Raw genomic sequence first — 20,153 nt, forward strand, 5'->3', positions numbered from 1 at the left:
CTACTATAGATAAAACACAAATTGTAAAGAACTGAGTTACCATAATGAAAAGGTCGTGATGTTTACCTAATCTTGTGGCAGAAGTTCAGATCGTATGTTTTACTGAACCATCTCTAGTTTCCTTATTTTCTATTCAGCTTCAAAGCAACAACACAAATAAATCCGTCACAAATTTTAGCTATATGAAATCTAAACTAAGAAAATAATTTTAACAGATAGCTATATGGAAGTATTTTCACAATATTGATCGTCAAATAAAAAATTGTAGAAGCCTCTGGATTTGGAGAAATGAGTTTTGTGCACCTATTCAGATCCCACTTCAACTGTTTGCACATCTGCTCTATTTGGATTTTGTTTTTCGAATATGTACTCCGACGCTTTTTCTAACCCTTAATCTAGCTATTCCTCTGATTGAAGCTTGGACTTTCCTCACATTTCAAAACAATTATCTCTCTTTCAGTTTGGCACTGATCCACATATTACTCCTCGCTGTCCTCCTTTTTTTTTTTCATCTCAAATGACCCGAGAAAGAACATTGTAACAAAAACCTAATTCCAAACCTCTAGCAGAAAATACGAAAAAGAACAAAAATTTAGAAGCTTATATTTCTTACTATTCAGTTATATCCAAGGGCGGACCCAGCAGTATAGAAGGTGTGGCACGGACCCATGCTCTTTAATTTTTTTTTTCTGCTTTGGTAATCAAAAAAAAAAAAAAATCTGTAATATGAAAAGAGGAAAAATAGAAATGCCCCACCCAACTAAAACTAAAAGACTAGTCCAGTCAAAGTAAGAGTAAAAATCGTACCCAATTAACAGTAAAATTAAAAATGTAGCTCACTTGAGATACAATAACTTAATTATATAACCTACAATAATTATGAGTCTCAAAATGTGTTATGTATTGTGGTTCCTTTAAGAAAAAATCTGCAGAAATTTTTTCTTTTTATACTTTCTTTTCACAATAATTTGTTGTTTGGTATCGAAGACAATTCCATAAGAGCTGTTTTGACATCTTTGCTAAGTAAATGTATATACCGTTATGTAATAATTTGCTATATATATTTTTTCTACCATTTCAATTTTGCTATATATTTGTTTCTAGTCATTTCTTGTTATAAAAAAAAAAGTTTAGTCACTAGTCACTTCTTCTCATTGTTTATCATCTTTTTGAATACTAATATAATTTTTATTAGGTACCGATGGAAAAATATTTTTGTGCCACAGTCTAATTAAATTTCTAGATCCGCCCCTGGTTATATCGAAATTTGTCTGTAAACAATCTACATTATAATAGGGCAGTTGCATCACTCCTGATGCGAAACGTCAGCGATCTCGAACCCGAGTTATTAAGATCTAAACAACAACATTTATACCACTGAGCTAAAGGATACTTTGTACATTGATTACCAAAACTAATATATATTTATCAAGGATTTCTTATAGTGGATCCCACACATAACTGTAATGTTTCAATACTCACGTGTAACTTTGATCATTGAAACCTATTTAGTAAAATCCGCATTCTGGCCCAATAAAACTTATAAGTGAGCTAAATATCTTTTGTATGTATCTAGGATTTTTATAGTACTCTGTCTCCACCGATAAACCGAAGCGTTACCCTTTTAGATTATCAAAAAAAATTATAAAACTTTTCATCTTCACCTCTCTATATCTCCAACGATCAGTTATGGTATCGTTTCACCTCTGAAACGATCCGTCTCAGTATATATAATTCCTCAAACAAACCTTGAGACCCATATCTCTTATTAAATTACTCCTAAATTGAACTGTCACAACTTTTAGCCAACCTTCGAAGATGTCAGCCTCCAGTGTTGTTGTTGCTTAATCAGTCGTTGTCCCCGCCACCTTTCTCCGCCTAGAACATAGTACCCAGGAAAAGGTATTGACAATTTGACTTTCTATGGAATACTATATACCATATTTGTTTAATCAATATTCAAGCTATCAGTTTTAATACTTTAAGTGTATGTTTCTCTGGGCAGAATTCTGAGATCCGTGGTTATATCCTAGTTCGTGTGAATCACTACCATCCATCGCTACGATAGGAGGTTGATCGTGAAAGTTGATTGATCGCTTTGAAGTTGTCCGATTAACTAATATGATGTAAACTATGTTCTGATGGACTATAACGGAAAGTTATTTGGTTGATAGGACTAACAGAGGCTGCAAGGCTGGGTACGTCTCAGGCGGAGCGGAAGGACAGTACAACTAGAGCGCCTATTTTCCGGTTTTTGTCGTGCCAACGTGCTATGGAACTTAAGCCTTCCTAGGAGAATTCAGATCACTTCGAAACGTCGGCTGTCATTTTCAACAGGTACCACCAAGATGTAAAATTTTTTATGTTTGTGGTGTGGTTCGACTCAAGATTGAAATTTTTGCTGATAAAATAATGATTTTGTGGATGCATGTCAATTAGATTTACGAGGCTACAAACTGTTCACTGTACATTGGCAGGGAAAAAATGGCTATGTATGGTTCAGTTGTAACACCGGTGTGGTTCAATGGGGATGGACATGGTAACCATAGGTGTGCATAATGTTATTGAGTTCCTCAGCGATGATTCCCCTGACATGGATGTGATCGGAATCTCTGGTGAATTCCTTTTGTATGTTATTGGTTTGATTTAAAACAATGCCTTTTAGCTTAGTGTCATCTTGAGACTTAAAAACTTGAAATTTATTGGTCAGATAACTTCTTCTCCGACGTTAACAAACCTGCTGCGGTGAACTGCATCGAGGGACATGGCAGTAATTAGAAGAGAAAGATAGGGAACAAGGTGTTGAAAACGAGTGTGTCTGGCTTGGTGGAGCTCAATATACTCAAGAACCTCACCGTCTATGTTGTTGCAGGCTCTCTAGGTCGATTCAAATCTCATGCCAGCAACATAGTGTTTGATGTATTCATAGCTAGTTACCAAGATCCAGCCCAAAACATGGAGAGCTCTCAAATTGATGGAAGCCATTAATAGCAATCACCGTACCTTCACTATCTCCACCATCACTGAAGATACCATCATAGAGAACCATGGCAAGGTTGTCTAATTTTACTTGTCATCACGTTCATGTATTTCAGGAGCACAGTGAGAACATTCTTCCAAGCAGTGAAGGTGACATAGGATTGGCAGCATCATCGGGCCCGTCTGTTTTGGGAGACAAGGTCGATGAGGAATGTGCTGCAGCAGATCCTCCAGAGATTTCAGACGCTCAGAACAACCGCAAGCGCTGCCGCGAGTGATTGGAAATATCTATTATATTCCTATCAGCCCGTCAACGTCTTTTCTATGCATTTTTACAAACTGCTATTATCTTTGTTTTCCATCGTAAACATTGGATATTTTTTTCCCTTGCATGTTTTCTATGTTCGGAGATTTTATTTCTATTTTGGATTATTAATGAAACGTCGACGGGTTCTAACTCATACAAGATTTGTCAGTGGTGTATTTTTTTGGTTTACCTATTTCTGATATTTTTTTGTCCACCATAAACTATTTTTAACAGAGTCGAGTAAAACTCTAAAAATAAATAATTTTGCAACCGTATAATTTTATAAATTTTTCTGGAGTTATTAATTTTTTTAAAAAAATAGTTTGTTACAATTCTATATTTTGAAATTAATTTAAGTAAAATAAGAAAATAATTTAATTTATTGTTCTATAAATTGTTTAAGTTTTTGAATTCAAATTTTATATTTTGTTCCTTACATTATTTGTTTTATATACTAACAACTACCTAAGTAAATACTAAACAACTTCATAAACTTTATCTTTTGAACATGAAAGCGCTAATAAAGCTAATGGTCGATCAAATCATTATGAAAATAATGCATATGAATTCGCCGGTCATTCTTATATCAACTTAATCAAACTGTGTGACTTCCAAATGTTATGTTCATCACCATTATATACAACACGGAAAAACAAAAGTGAAAAAAAAATGAACGACAAAATACCGTACACAAAACTACACAACGATCAATAACTTATCCAGTTCCGCGCTTGCGCGGGGACTATACTCCTGGTGTATTGTTAAAGGCGAAGATTTTAATATTGTAGAAGTGGAAGAGGTAGAGGCAGAAGCCGCTGCGGAAATTTAAGAGTCTGGAAACAATCACTTAAACTGCTGACATGGAGAGAGTTGGAAAAAAAATTATGGGATAGGATTATGTTATTGTTGAGATCATAAAGAGTGATTTGATGACGTGGACCCTCTCCAAAAAAGTCCCTCGTTATATATACTAGTGGTTTATCTGCGCTACACGCAGTATATTTGCCATTTGTATTATTTAACAAAAAAACATTTGTCATTAGATTCATTTGTTTTAATTCGAAAATTTAACGTTTGTAGTTGTTTTCTATGTTGACGTAATTCTTTTTATTAGTTAAATTATTGATCGGTTAATGGATCTGCTAGTTTTAGAGAAGCGAGATTATGAAATTAGTTCAATGTATGGTGCAGTGTGTATAATACAAAATGTATTTTAAATTTGTATTTGTTTACATGCAGTTCAAGATTTATTTTAGTGCTAGTTTTATTTTAAACGAGGTCGTGTTGACCTATTATTCAATGTTCTATTCATTCCAGTAAAGAAAAGTCATACATTTAACACAAAATATTTAAGATGTATCAATAGAAAATAAAAATCTGAGACAATGATTTTGTTGCTATGGATGGAACCGATATACCTATTTAGTCGACTAATATGACCAGTGGAAATGGGAGATCCCTGGTGGTAGCTGAGGTTTTTGATAACGATAACTCTGTGCTTAGAAAAACCGACCAAAGATCACATCCATATAAACACTTCTTCCACCGACAACGGAGTTTCACCTAGTTATGTTAATATTCGATTATAGAAATCTACATCTTCCCACCAAATTCTAGAAAGTGTCTTTTTCTGTTTACTTAGGCCTTGATTGGTAACCTTGCGAAATGGTAGAATGACATCTCAAACGCGATTCTGCAAATATTTTACTAATAAAAAAAGGTTGTGAAATAAAAGAAAAAAAACTAAAACACCAAAAGTTTCATTAACCGAAAAAGTGAGTTTTAGTTGGTTATTTACAAAATTAAGACTTTCATATTATTAAGTTATATGATAATACCATTTTAAAATTTAAATAAATAGCAATAATTTTTTTAGAGAAAAAGACAAAAATAGCACTAAATCAAGTTTATGTTCCTAAACTAGCACTCAAGGTCAAAAGTCACAAAAATAGCACTTAATGTTTTATCAAAAGTCACAAACTTAGGGTTTAGAGTTAAAGGGTGTGGTTTAGGATTTAGGGTTTAGGGTTTAGTGTTTAGGGTTTAGGGTTTAGATTTTAGGGTTTAGGGTTTAAGGTTTAGGGTTTAGGGTTTAGAGTTTAGGGTTTAGGGTTTATGGTTTAGGGTTTAGGGTTTAGAGTTTAGGGTTTAGGGTTGAGAGTTTAGGGTTTAGGGTTTAGAGTTGAGAAATGAAGTTTTGGGGATAAGATTTCAAATTTTGAAAAATAAAAAAATTAAAATTTTCAAAGGATAAACTTAGAAATGTGCTATTTTGGTAATTTTAGTTTTTGAGTGCTATTTTTGTGATATAAACTTAGAAATGTGCTATTTTAGAGATTTGCCCATTTTTTTAATGCTAAATAGTTATGTTGTATATAAAGTTATTCTATAATTTGTTTTAAGATATTATAAAATGTTAATATGTTATTAAAACGTATTGAATAGCAAGTAAAATATTTATAATAAAAACTAAAGTAATTTTGTAATAATTAGTTTAATTATTGATATTTGTATTTTCGTATAACAAAATAAATACCGTATGAGATACTTTAATCCATTTATCATGTATTCCGTTAGTCTGATGATTACATGAATATTTGATATCATCTACAAAATGATTATGTCTGCACATTGCTGATTTGTCATTTTCTCTATAATTTTTGGCTAAGTGAACAGTTTTCTTAATTTTATATTCTCTCTGTTCCATAATAGTTGATGTTTTGGATGAATGCACAAGAATTAAGACATACACATTCTCCTAAAAATTAACACACTAAAAATATAAAATAAATCTAATCCAACCAATCATCAAAAATACTATAAAACATCATTGGTCACACAGTTTTCAATGAACTTTAAACTAATTAAAAAATATCAAACATCATGTATTTTCGAGAACATTTAAACTAATAAGATATAAACTAATAAATATGCGTAAAATAATTAGACCCGCATGTGCGGACAAAACACTTAGTTTATATATATAAAAGCAAGAAATAAAATAGTTTTTTGGCTCTTTAATAAAATTTCTTTTGGTGATTTTCCTTTTTGGGAGTTCTTTTTGTGAGAAAAATTTAAATTGTCTATTTGGGAGAATTGCCAATAAACAAATATATACATATATTAAATAAACATCAATACAAAACGACTGCAAAAAAAACATACTACACAAATTAGTGCTTTGTATTTGTATTAGTGAATATTAACAATCTGACTTTATCAGTTGGATAGTATCGTCATTATTGAGCTTTCTCAAAAGCTATCGATGTTCGTCATCAGATATTTTCAACACGCAAGTCTGATACCAAGACTTCTTTCTCTTAAGTTGTCGAAATGGTACAGCCAATAGAACCTATAGAGGTAGTCGTCATGAGACTGACAGAATCTTAATTTTCAAACCTTCAACTCCCCACCAAATTCTCTTAGTTAGACATCTACGTAGCCACTATTAGACACAAACACAAAGTGTCCCACATCGGTAGTTGGAAAGGATCCTAAGTAATATATAAGATAGATGGGTCACTTCATTTATCACCAATTGGTTTTAGGTTAGAAGCTCATCTAGCTTAACATGGTATCAGAGCCCGATCCACGAAGTCCAACCTGATCCATCGATCTGACCCAAAGTTGGCCTATCGATCCTTGCCCGAGCATTCCGAGATTGACGCTCAAAGAGCCATAATCTCGAGGGGGCATATTAGACACAAAGTGTCCCACATCGGTAGTTGGAAAGGATCCTAAATAATATATAAGATAGATGGATCACTCCATTTATCACCAATTGGTTTTAGGTTGGAAGCCCATCTAGCTTAACAGCCACCATTTGATCAAATATCTCTTAACTCATATTTCAATTGCGTCAAACCATTAACAAATACTCTCCAATTATTCAAGTGTTATTTAGTGTGTTTGCGTGTGTTTTTCTAAACTGAGAGGGTCAGGAAATGAAAAAAAAAAGAGCAAAAGATGATCGCATGAGCTTCTTCCTCTTGAGCTTTCTTGGACCCGTACTACAGATCCCTCGAGACTCTCCTCTGTTTGTCTCCAGAGGCTCGCCCATTTTGATATAGGACAACATACGTAAAGTTTATTTCTGAGCAATAGAACACTATAAACATTCGAACGATGAGTTTTGGATGTTTTAGCTCTGCGGGTATTTTTCTGCAGGAGTTGTTAAGAGCTTGAGTTTTGTCTCTCTTCTTTATTTACTTCCTTGTGCTTGAGACAGAGGATCTCACTCCTGGAGAAATTGATGCCAAACGTCTAAAACGGTTTCTATTTTTAGCTCATTTTTAACTGATGCTTCATACTTGAAGCTATCAATGCCAACCGCAGCAACTACATGTGGCATTGCTACTTACCTCACAAATCTACGTTTCGAAAAAATCACCATAAATTAGTGAAATAAAAGAAAAAAATATTCCTATTTAATTTTACTGCATCAGCTTTTTTATGTTTTGACGGATCATACCTAGCTTGAGGAAGATGAGGAAGGTTCCCAAATAAAGAATACAACATTCTCCTTGTAATTTGATTGCCTTCTTATGTAATAGATTTCCGTATGCTTTCCTATAAATGAAAAGTTGCTCAATTGATATGTTTCAAAGAAAATGTTATTGAGAAACATTATGGGTCAAGTATCAACTGGATTCTTTTGCATCAGATTGTTTAGTTGGATGGATTCAGCTCACCAGAAACCTCCAAAATTTGAGTGAGAAGTTTTCCATATAACTCCTCCTGTTTGAATACATGAGAACCGAGAAAAACAAAACTCAGCGAGAGAACTTGTGAATTGATTAGGAACATCAAACTAAACATGAATAGAGCTAAAGGACATAAGTAGAGTAGTGAGTTACCGAGAGAGTCTATGTAATTGTTCCACTTGTAATTGTTCCACTCAGAAACACAGTCTTCTTTACCCCACTGTCATTTCACGAGCTTCTCCGAGTACCATCTGCATAATAAAAAGTAAAAGATGCAACTTTATGGTTTTGAGATTTATAGAGCAACTAAAATATTATTTAAGAATGTGTGTGCGACGGTGGAACCTTGAATCAAAGGGGAAAAAACAAAAGAAAAAGTTTCTAAGTTGATAATGTTTACGCAATAACAACATATAATATGAATTAAGCTTTATTATGCGTACCTTTTCCGTCTACTAAAACCATATAAGCTTGCCGCTTTTTTTGCATGTCCCTGGCCACCCAAAAGCATAGCAGACATGTGACCATCACTTGTTTACAATGGAGAGCCTTCATATCGGAAAGTGCTTCAGAATTATTTCTTGGATATGCTATCGAGAATTTGCAGTCGGCTTATGTAATGATGGTGGAATCCTAAAAGAAATTCGAAGGGATTTCGTTTTGTAATTAATTGGTGGTGTTTATTATTGGAGTTGTAACCGAGTCGGCGTTGAGACGATGAAGACTAAGTGGAAGAGTCAAGACGATAATAATGAACATTAGGGTAAGGCCAGATGAATATGAGCCATTTTGTTTTTTTAGCAGCCCATAATTTTCGATTTTAATCTATTTCGCCTGAAGATGGGATGACATGGCAAAAATAAAGTATCTAATTGGATGATTTAATTGGCTGACGTGGACACCCTCTCCTTTGAGCATATCTCCCTTTTATTACTTGTTTGATATATATACATATTAGGCCTGAAACTTTTATCCGAGATCCGGATTCGATCCGTGATCCGATCCGGATCCGATCCGAAAATCCGGATATCCGGAGAGGCCGAATCCGGATCCGGATAGTAAAATGTTGGATCCGTCAAAGCTAAATCCGGATCCGGATATCTTGATTTTTTAGTCCGGATATCCGGATCCGTAAATTTTATTAATAACTATTTCAAAAATAGTAATATCTATATATAAAAACTAATTTTATTTAATATATTTTCATTTTTATAATAGTATATATAAATTTTATGTAAATTTTGTAATATTATACATAGAAATAATTAAAAACATTATATATATTTTTATTTTTAAATTATTGTTAATATTTTATATATATTAATATTATTTTTATTTATTTTAAGGATCCAAATCCGGATCCGGATATCCGCCGGATATTATAATTTTTAGAAGGATATCCGACACCCGGATATCCGCGAACCCCGGATCCGGATAAGGATAGTAAAATTATGGATCCGCCGGATAAGGATCCGGATTCGGATATCTTAAAATTGCCCGGATACCCGATCCGTCCCAGGCCTAATACATACTAGATCCATTTCCGCGCGGATAATGTAGTTATGTAATTTTGCTTTTAAGTTTAGTATAAATATATCATTTGATAATTTCCATCCTATAAAATCTTCAGAGTTTTTTGAGCTTGGAAATTAGGTATATATCTAGTTGTTCTTTAATTAATGTTTTTTCTATATTTTCCTTTTGCCCTGACTTAAATTTACAGCGCATTTTTCATATAAGTTCAATATATGCACAAAAATTCGGAAGCGAATTAGAGTTGGGATTTTTGAATATATCAAGAGAGAGCTAGAAATAAATTATGCATGTTGATCTGAGAGGTTTGTGGTTTAATTTAGAGAAGCATAATAATAATAATAATAATCATAAGAAAGAATGCTAGCAGTGTGTAACTTTAAAAATAACATTTACTAACTGAAAATCTAAAAACTGTTCAACTTAATACTAAACCCAACGATCGAGCATTTTGGTATATTTTTTAAAATATTAATACACATGAAAGTATCTCCACTTTTTTAAGTAGATGTTTGTACCCATGTAATATATCTTGTAGACATAAATGGCAAATTTGTGAGATTATGGTGTGTGTTAGGCGAGTACCTCTGGAAACAAAACTTATTATATGCGCTCACCATTTTCAATACATGTACGCTTTTTTTTTTTATCATCAAATTCATTCATTAAAAGTTTAAAATGAGTTTAACCCAAACCAGAATGGGTTGCAAGACAGATTTTTTAGCCAGACCATCGGCAAGTCCATTACTGGTTCTTGGGACGAAAATGAAACGACAAGAAACAAGCGCTGAAGATGGAGAGAAAGAAAGCTCGTCGATATCAGAGAGAACTCCTTAGAGTTCCGACGTATTCTGGCGAGATGAGATTGCTTGAACAAGAACTTGAGAATCTGTTCGAATACAGATGTGGGAGAATTGTCGAGAAGCCGCATCGATCAGTGCTTCTCTGATTGCAAGCGCTTCCGCCGTGCATGGAGAGGAGACAGAAGATTGGAACAACGATCCGCGATCCAATTCGAGATTCGATCCATCGGTGAAGATCCACGCTAGTCCCGCATTCCTCGCCTTCCAAGATGCATCGGTGTTGCAGAAGATCTCTCTAGGGTTCTGATGCTTTATCTGAGGCGGCAGAGGGAGGCGTTGTTGTAGTTTATCTGTAGGAGGTTGAGCAGACTCCCATTCTTTCAGAGACTCGAGAGCTTTCGTGATCGTCTCCATTGGTGTCTGTGTGCGATTTTGAAGAGCAATTGGTTCCTGGAGGTCCAAATAGTCCAGCAGATCCAAGGGAAGGGGTTTCCGGTGAAGTCGTAAGGTGGGAGCGGAGTCCACTTCCAGCTCTCCTCGAGTTTTTCAAAGAAAGAGGAGTTCAAAGAAGTATCTACATACTGATTCCAGGGTCCATGGTTCCAGACTTCTTTCGCAAAATGGCAATTGAAGAGTATATGCTCAGAGCTCTCAATCTCCCCACACCTAACACACATGGTGTTCATCAGGAGTCCTCGTGTCTGTAGATTCTTGCCTGTTGGGAGAGCATTTGATCCTAATCTTCCAGGGGAAGTACTTCAGCTTCGGGGAGAGGTTTCCCGACCAGATGAGCTTCTTCCAGTGGCAGGTAGTTTCTCTTTCTGTATAGCCCTGAGAAGAAGGTAAAAAATTCGAGTAGTAGCCTGAATTGACGCTGTATTTTACAGATTTCTGTAGGGGCCAGACGACGGAGTCATGGGCTCCAAGTACGCTGGGGAGTAGGCTGAGGAAGTGTTCCTTCAGCTCGGGGAAAAGGTTCTCAATGAGCCCCAAGTTCCACTCTTTCGTTTCTCTGGTAAGTAGATCCGACACCATCAGATCATTATCTTTCAGAAGGACCGGGCCTATCGGTTTTAATTTTGTCTCAGGGTGAATCCAAGAATCGTTCCAGACCGACGTCGTTTCTCCGTTGCCAATTGTCTTGCCGAGATGCTTGAGGAGGAGGTCTCTACCTAGAAGGATCCATCTCCAACCATGGGAGATAGCAGAGGTCGCTTTTGTCTTAGCAAATGGAGATTTATGACAATACTTTCCTAGCAGGACCTTCGCTAGCAGACATTACGGGTTAGTGATTAGTCTCCAACCAATTTTTGCAAGTAGAGCTCGGTTGAAAACTTGTATGTCACGGAAACCTAATCCTCCCATATTCTTTGGCAGTGTCATTATATCCCAGGAGATCCAACATATCTTCCTCACCCCGTCTTTGGAGTCCCACCAAAACGTGGTCAGCACGGACTGTATGCGTTTGCATAGGCTCACTGGCAGCTCGAAGCAAGTCATGGCGAAGGAAGATATAGGCGACAACACTGCTTGGATCATGGTTGCTTTCCCCGCCGTTGAGAGAAACTGTGTGGACCAGCTTTGTGTGCGTTGCTTCATCCTATCTACGATGGATGCGAAGAGGTCTTTTTTCTTACGTCCAAAGTGTTCCGGTAATCCCAAGTATTTTCCTACCCCCCCCTCTTTCTCAATTCCTAATGTTGCTTTAACTCTTAAACGTATATCTGCAGGGGTTTTGCTAGAGAAAGAGATCGAAGACTTCATAGCATTAATTTTCTGGCCTGAGGCTAATTCATAGTCATGAAGAATCTCCATGAGACAGGCGCAGGCCGTGCTATCTGTTTTGGTGAAAAACATAGTATGGTCTGCAAAAAGAAGGTGATTGATTCTTGGACTGGTTCTGGATACTCTGATTCCTGGTAATAATCCATCGTCTTGAGCTTTTTTGCAGATCCCCGAGAGAACTTCTGCGCAGATGATGAAGATGTATGGCGATAAAGGGTCTCCCTGCCTGATGCCTCGCTGGGGAACGACACTTCCAACTGCTTCATCATTGAGGAGAAAGTAGTATGAGACTGTCGTTATACATTCCATCATCCAATTGATCCAGGTAAGGTAAAAGCCCATTCTTTCCAAAACCGTTCGTATAAAGGTCCATTCCAGACGATCGTATGCTTTACCGACGTCTGTTTTAACGGCCATTGAGCAATGTTTGACAGCCCCTGGCGTCTTAAGAAAGTTGAGCACTTCATGCGTGATGAGGACAATGGCAGAGATAGCCCGGCCAGGTACAAACGTAGACTGATTTTCTGATATAACTTCTTGTAGCACTGGTTTCAGTCTTATGGAGAGTAGTTTGGAAATGACTTTATAGTACACGTTACATAGGGTAATAGGTCTGTAATCAGAGACTGCTTTATGACTTTGGATCTTTGGTATAAGTCTGATATGTGTAGAATTGATGGAGTGGGAAGAAATCCTTCCGTGAAGAAAGTTTGAATCTCTTTGATGATTGCAGGCCCCACTACATCCCATTTGGATTGAAAAAAGTTTGCAGAGAAACCGTCGGGTCTTGGTGCTTTGTCTGGATGGATGGCAATACATGTACGCTTAATTGCTTATTCCTCGTCTTTATTCTCTGTATCGGCAGTGTAAAAGATATATGAGGTTTTATATATATGAGAGGGAGGGAGAAGCCTGACACAAAGGCATTATGTGTATTTTATGTGTCTAATATTATGTGACATATTAAAGTAAGGATAAATTAAATATAGCTACACGAAAACAGTTAAAATCTATAAAATTATAAAATTAAGACTTTGATATTTTAATAATTTATAAAATTATTATTTTGAAAAAAAAGTATAGCAACAACTTTTATATTGCAAAGATGAATATTTGTTGTATGACTGTTTGTCTTACCACGTCTAGTTGTAGAGTTTTTTTTTTAGAAATTTGCTAATAAAGAACAAAAAAACTTATTAATTGTCCCCTTAGAATAGTATTAGGGATTTTTGTCCACTTAGAACTAATGTTAAGGTAAACCCAATTTTAACCCTCTAATTATACAATTTTTTTTTAAAAAAAAAACTAATTTTCATAGTCCCATTTACTCATTATTTACCCGACTTCAAAAACACGGTTTACCCGTCGCAGAGTTTTCAAGTATTCTCGCCGGCGTATCTTCGTTCGTCACCTCCACCTCTCTCTTAATGACCCACCCGGAAAACTCTGATAAATCCTCTCTCTGGCATCTCTTGAATATCTAGTTTCATCTTTTGTGAGTTTAAAGGTGAATTTTCGTTATTTGGTTGTTTGCCTTTGTACAGAGAAATCGCACGGATGATCTGATGAACAAATGAAACGTTATCTCTGACTAATTGTTCTCTACATCTCGTTATTGGTCAATTCAGGTGATGAGAATTCGGATGACTCTACCATGGTCACCAGGAAGAATAATGCTAGGATATCCTTTGGTACAACCTACAACTCTTCAAAGATCTCTTTGAACATGGTGCATTTTACCTTGTGTACATCATTGTGTCTTAGGTAGACTGCATATTCTAAGTTGTCGTAGACGGTAGATTTGATATACTAACACCTTTAGCCCATTTTTGAATTTACTATTGCAAATATTTTTTGAATCCAAAAATATTTTTTATATATGCACATTCTTGACTACTTCATGTTTTATATTTTTTTTTAATTTTTTTTACATTGCAAATATATTGATATGAATTTTTATTTATAAGAAGAGTAGTAAAAGTCCAAAATGACAAAATTTGATTTTGTACTAAGGGGACAATAGTTTAGTTTACTTGTTCTTTTTTTCCCAAAATTCCCTTTTTTTTTAAGAATGAACATTTAAACTTGAAATGAGGTTAGACAAAATAATCTCTAGGTTGTTACCAAAGAAAATTATTGTTTTTCATTTCAATTGGAAATATTATGTACTTCAAACTATTTTATTGAAAAAGCAATGAAAGTTATAATTTGAGTTTAAATGGTAAAAGCTGATATAAACATTTTTTCGTAGTTTTAGCAATGTATTGCTTAATATGCTATTGTGTTCAGTTCCATAATTCCCAGGTTTGTTACTTGAGTGAGGAGTAAAACTTGTGTTGTTATGGTTTGTAAACGAATAAATCAGAACATTAGAGACTCATTTTAATATATCAAGAATTATTCAAAAAAACTTTTTATTGATAGGTCATATTAACAACAAAAATTTAAGGTTCCTTTATAATTTCAACTTTTTCATCTTCTTTTTGATTTTTCGTCCATATAAATAATTTCAAACTCTGCCACAAAATTGTTTTCGTTTTTATTGGTAGGTTGAATCAAGCTCATTGAATGAAGAAAAACAGTGTGAGGCAGATAATCATGAAAACACCATAGTCGAATAGGCACAATTAAAACATTCACTGACTTTTTTTTCTTCAGTTCAGCAAGTGAACCGTCAGACATCATTAGCTGCAGGGAAACGATGTAGACAGTAACGTACAAGCACCATTGAAAGACAAAAAAATAAAAAATTCACAGAAGACAAACTCGTCAACATACCAAGGTGTGAGCTAAGGATAAAAAATAATTAAACTACACATTCACACAAATTGTTGGGGTCAAAATCGGTCATGACGGAATCAATGTCTGAAAGTCCGTAAAAATCAGCATGAACGTTCTTACGAAAAGTAATCTTCGTAAAGAAATCTTTACGAAGAGCCTTGCGGTAAAATCTTGTTCTAATCTCAATCGAACCACTAAATACCGATTGTTCGAAGGCAACAGACACGTATCCAAATCGGCCACGGACAAGCTCAAGTATGGCCATCGGACCACGCACACGGCTCGGTCGCTACGTAGAGACTGAGTCGAAGCAAAGCTCGGTCGCTACTCCCAAAACGTTGATACGACACGAATCCATGCATTCTCGTCTACTCTTCAATGCTATCTCCCGTGAGCCATGGCTAAACTGTTCTTTGTTTATCGTCACTCGAAGTCATCAGTCAAACTTTACGATAAAAACCGCGGGAAATTCATTTTTGTCAAAGAAACCGTAATAAACGTTTTGAGTCCAAGACGGCCCAAAGAGACCTAAAACTCAGCTCGAAGCCCACTTACGATTTCTTAACCGAAAACCCATAAGTCTTATGACGGTTTATGCTTGGTTCGTAAGGCAAGATAAATGTCGAGTTTCCGCGGATAAATGAAAAGTTTCCGAAGATAATCACGAAGATCGGAAAAAATAGAATATCTCCATTTTTGAGTTATGACGGCTTAAGGGCAGAAAGGGAAATGCACAAACCGACCTAAGAGCAAGTATATAAGGAGTCCTAGGCGAGAGGCAGAAGGGGATAGGCAAATAGAAGGCAAACTCTCGGCACTTAGAAACTTTGAGGCATTATTCTCAACATGCTATGTTTCTATGACTGGCACCCGATTACCAGACGAACGCCACAAGCAGTCCGATCTCTTGGTTCAATCTTGAACTACGTTCGACTTGATCCTCGAAAGGGGTACGTAGGCAGCCTTTCATAAGGTTCAGTCCGAAATCAATCAAAATATTTTTCATATATTTTTTGTCTTTTGTTATCGAGCTGCGACTCAACTAGGTTTAAGGTTTTAGGTTGCTAGAACTAGGTAATTCGCTGACAGCTCTTGCGGCCGAAGCTTTTATAATCTCTTGTAATGATCGCAACGCTCTTACGCAGATTCGAAATAAGATCTACCTTTCTATAAATTCGTTTTGTTATCTTTTTCATATTTTCCGCATTTATTTGGTCACTTGTCGTTGGCTCTCGCAGAGAATCCGGGACCTGAGGGAAAGTTAGAGTTTCCTAACTTTCTTCCAATTACGAAAATCGACGGTGTGAATTTCGGTTCCCACATAAATCAATTTAAATAAACAAAGTAACTTTTCTAGATAACGGAACTTTTACATGTTACGCTACATGTAATGACGTTGACTGGCAGATTGAAGCAAAATAAAGTAATTCTCATAGAATTAGAAGACAAAGTGATGACCAGATGAAGCCGCGCTTGCTCGGACGTCGTTCTTGCGCTATGCAGACCCTGAAGTTGTGTCACAGATTACATCTCCTTGAAATCAATTTGCCCATTTTCAGTTGGTCCCTGGAAAACATAAACATAGAAAACGTAAGTAAGCGTAAGAGAAAGGAAAAAAAAAAGGAAACAAATGGATTAACTCGGGCTACGCCCAAAATTTTTATTTTTTCTAATTTAAGTTGTTAAATTATTTATATTTAAGTTATGATATATATTTATATAAATGTTAAGATGTATGTCATAATTAAAATTTATTTTTAAATTTTAACACAGTAAATTAACTTATTTTTTACTATTTAAATATTTTTTTGTAATTATTTTGGCTATCTAGTGATCATATTTAGCAAAACTATCGGTTGAGTGTTGGAATAAATATTTTAGATATTTAGTTAAACTGCCAAGTATTTTCGGATCGACCACATGCTCAACAATCGATCGATCCGTAAAAAGATGGTCGATCTCCTTGGCCAGGTAAGTATATTTTAGCAAAAATATCTTTGATTTTCAAATATTAAGTATATAACTATTCTTTTGAATATTTTTTTTTAATTGTATTTTTTGATTAAATTATTGTATTATAATGTTTATGTAAATATTTTTTGTGATGTTTGAATTTGTGACGTTAGTATACTTAACCTAGATGATATTGATGTTTAACAATTTATTTTTTTCTGGAAATAGAAAATAATGATATATCAAAACGTATTCAATACTTGTTAAATGATAGTATAATGTAAATTACATCCATTATTTGAAAACAACCATTTGTTGTTTTTATTTTTTTTAAATCAGAAATTATTTTTATTTAAAAACATTATTCATATATAATATAATAGTTTAAGTTTGGAAGATTAATCTATATATATATAAATTATGTATATTTTTTAAAAAATAATTTAAGATATTATATATTGAGTAACTGAATAAAAGCTGAATTTCTTATCTTGAAAATGAAATATTTATATTTTTGTTTTCATGTTATACTCACCAATCCAGCATTGATATTTATAACTCAGTATGTTTTTTTAAAAAGCTTAGTTTTAAGTAATAAACGAATTTAATAAATTAAATTCATCACCTATAATGTTCCGTAAACTATATTTGAAAATTCTCTATAATTATATTTTAAACATAATATTATTATTATTTAATTTAAGTTATTTTAAGCATAATATATGCTAAACCAACTTAAATTATATTTACAATAGGACCATCCTAAACCGGTTAATAAACCAAAAACAATACTAAACCAACATGAACCAATACCTGATTCGGCGAGGAAAGAAGTGTTTCGGGATAAACGTTTGAATGGTTATTAACTGTAATGGTTTGATTATGAAAGAGTAATATGAATATTAACAATCAAATTATGGATTAGATTAATTTAAATTTGTAAGAATACCTTTGAGTCTATGAAAAGCAATTCAATTCCCATGAATAAGTTTGGCTTTTGAAAGTTGTGGGTTTCCCAACAATGAATCCACCTAACAAAAAGTCCGTTGTTATAAAAAATCTTCTTCAAGGTCATTAAAGGTTTTTGGGACGACAAGAGTTGATGGTGAAACTATTTTTTTGCTCGAGTGCTTTGAAGTTTTCCTTAATAGTGTGAGGTTGATGTTGATGGAATAATAAATTTTATAGGGACTTTCTTGATGTAAAACTATACTTTTTTTTTGTTTAATGTGGTATTTCTATTTTTATATAATTTACTACCATTTTAAGATAGATGTTTAAATCTTAATGTACTTTTTCCATTTTTTTAAATGTTTATTTCCATTTCTTATATTTTTTATTTACGTAATATATATATATATATTTTATATTTTAAAATAGATATTTAAATCTTAATGTACCTTTTCCATTTTTTTTAAATTGTGTATTTACTTATATTATATATTTTACATTTTAAGATAGATGTTTAATGCTTAATGAACTTTTTCCATTTAAAAAAAAAATTGTGCATTTACTTATTTTTATATATATAATTCATATATTATATATTTACATTATTTACTTATTATTTATTTTCTTGTATATGTATTTCCATTTCTTGTACTTTTTATTTACTTAATATCTTTATTTTACATTTTAAGATAGATGTTTAAATATTAATGTACATTTTTCATTTTCTTTAAATTGTATATTTTCATTTGTTATACTTTCTATTTACGTAATATCTATATTTTAAATTTTAAGATATATTTTTAAATCTTAATGTAATTTTCCATTTTTTAAATTGTGTATTTACTTATTATTTATTTTTCTTTATATTGTGTATTTCTATTTCTTATACTTTCTATTTACTAATAATTTTATATTTTAAGATAGATTTATATTTTAAGATAGATGTTTAAATATTAATATACTTTTTCCATTGTTTTTAAATTGTGTATTTTTTTCTTATAATTTCTATTTACTTAATATCTATATTTTACATTTTAAGATAGATGTTTAATATTTAATGTACTCTTTCTATATTTTTAAAATTGTGCATTTATTTATTATTGTATATATAATTCATATATTTATATATTTATAATATTTACTTATTATTTATTTTTCTATATATTGAGTATTTCTGTTTCTTATACTTTATATTTAGTTAATATCTATATTTTATATTTTAAGATAGATATTTAAATCTTAATATTGTTTTCCATTTTTAATGTAAAACGGCAATGTTTAATAGAAGAACTTGGACAAATAGTCAAATAGTTATATTTATGTTTTTCTTTTATAAAATGGTAATGTTACACTATGGAGATAAGCCATTTTTTTAGTGAAAAAAAGTAATCTTACATATGTTTAATGTAGTTTTTCCATTTTTTTATGTTGTATGTTTACATATTTTTGTTATTTTTAAATGTAAAATGGTAATCTTACTTATGTTTAATGTAGTATTTCTATTTTTTATGTTGTATGTTTACATATTATTTATTATTTTCGAAATTATATATAATGTTTTTTTTACAAAGTAGTAATATTACATTATGGAGATAAGCCGTCTTTTTTAATTTAATTTTGCAATATTTTTTTAAAAAAAGATGAATTTCGTAAAAATTATTTTTATTAATATTATTAAAATATTATTTGATCTTTTCCTATTTACATTGTTTTTATAAATTTGTTATTTTTGAACTTAGCTATTTATTTGTTTGTATTATAAAAGTAAAATTACTGTTACTAAAGTATTTATAGTTTCTTATAAGTACATAATTTTAATATCACATAGATTTCTCAGTACATATACACTACTATACTATGCTATACACTACTATGAATACTTTATTAATAATTAGTTTTATTTTTTAATGATATTAAGATAATATAATAGAAATTGTTTTATATACATTTTTCTATAAAATTGATTTAAAGTGTGTTTTATTATTTTTCATAGTTAAGTTTTTATACAATTTTACCATTTAAATAACTAATATTTAGATATCAGTTTGTTTGTATACGTAAATGTATAAATGTATTTATAAACATGTGTATATTGTTTCTTAATGAAAAAATTAAAAGCGTCATATAGATTGTTCCATGCTTATTAACTAATACAACACTGTTATAAATATTTTATTATAATTTTATATGTATTTCTATTTGAATGACATAAAAGATTAATCCTTATGCAATATATCTAACTTTTTTGTATTTACCAATTTTTTTATAATGAATGTATTATTATATACTTATTTTATGCATATTTGTATTTAAAATACTCTTATTTAATTCTTTTTAATGCATATCTAATAGTATTAT

General features: G+C 32.6%; 1 protein-coding gene across 1 annotated transcript; it reads right to left on the minus strand.

Annotated features, from left to right (window-relative positions):
* Positions 1 to 10,355: 10,355 nt before the first annotated feature.
* LOC106362486 lies at positions 10,356 to 10,739 on the minus strand. The gene has a single exon (XM_013802382.1). The coding sequence runs from the start codon at positions 10,737 to 10,739 to the stop codon at positions 10,356 to 10,358; it is 384 nt and encodes a 127-aa protein (XP_013657836.1).
* Positions 10,740 to 20,153: the final 9,414 nt, after the last annotated feature.

The sequence above is a fragment of the Brassica napus genome, chromosome C5 (assembly GCF_020379485.1).
Source record: "Brassica napus cultivar Da-Ae chromosome C5, Da-Ae, whole genome shotgun sequence".
Taxonomy (NCBI): Eukaryota; Viridiplantae; Streptophyta; class Magnoliopsida; order Brassicales; family Brassicaceae; genus Brassica; species Brassica napus.

Coding starts and splice junctions, on each gene's coding strand:
- LOC106362486 (XM_013802382.1), bottom strand. CDS start 10,739: ATGGAGACGATCACGAAAGCTCTCGAGTCTCTGAAAGAATGGGAGTCT.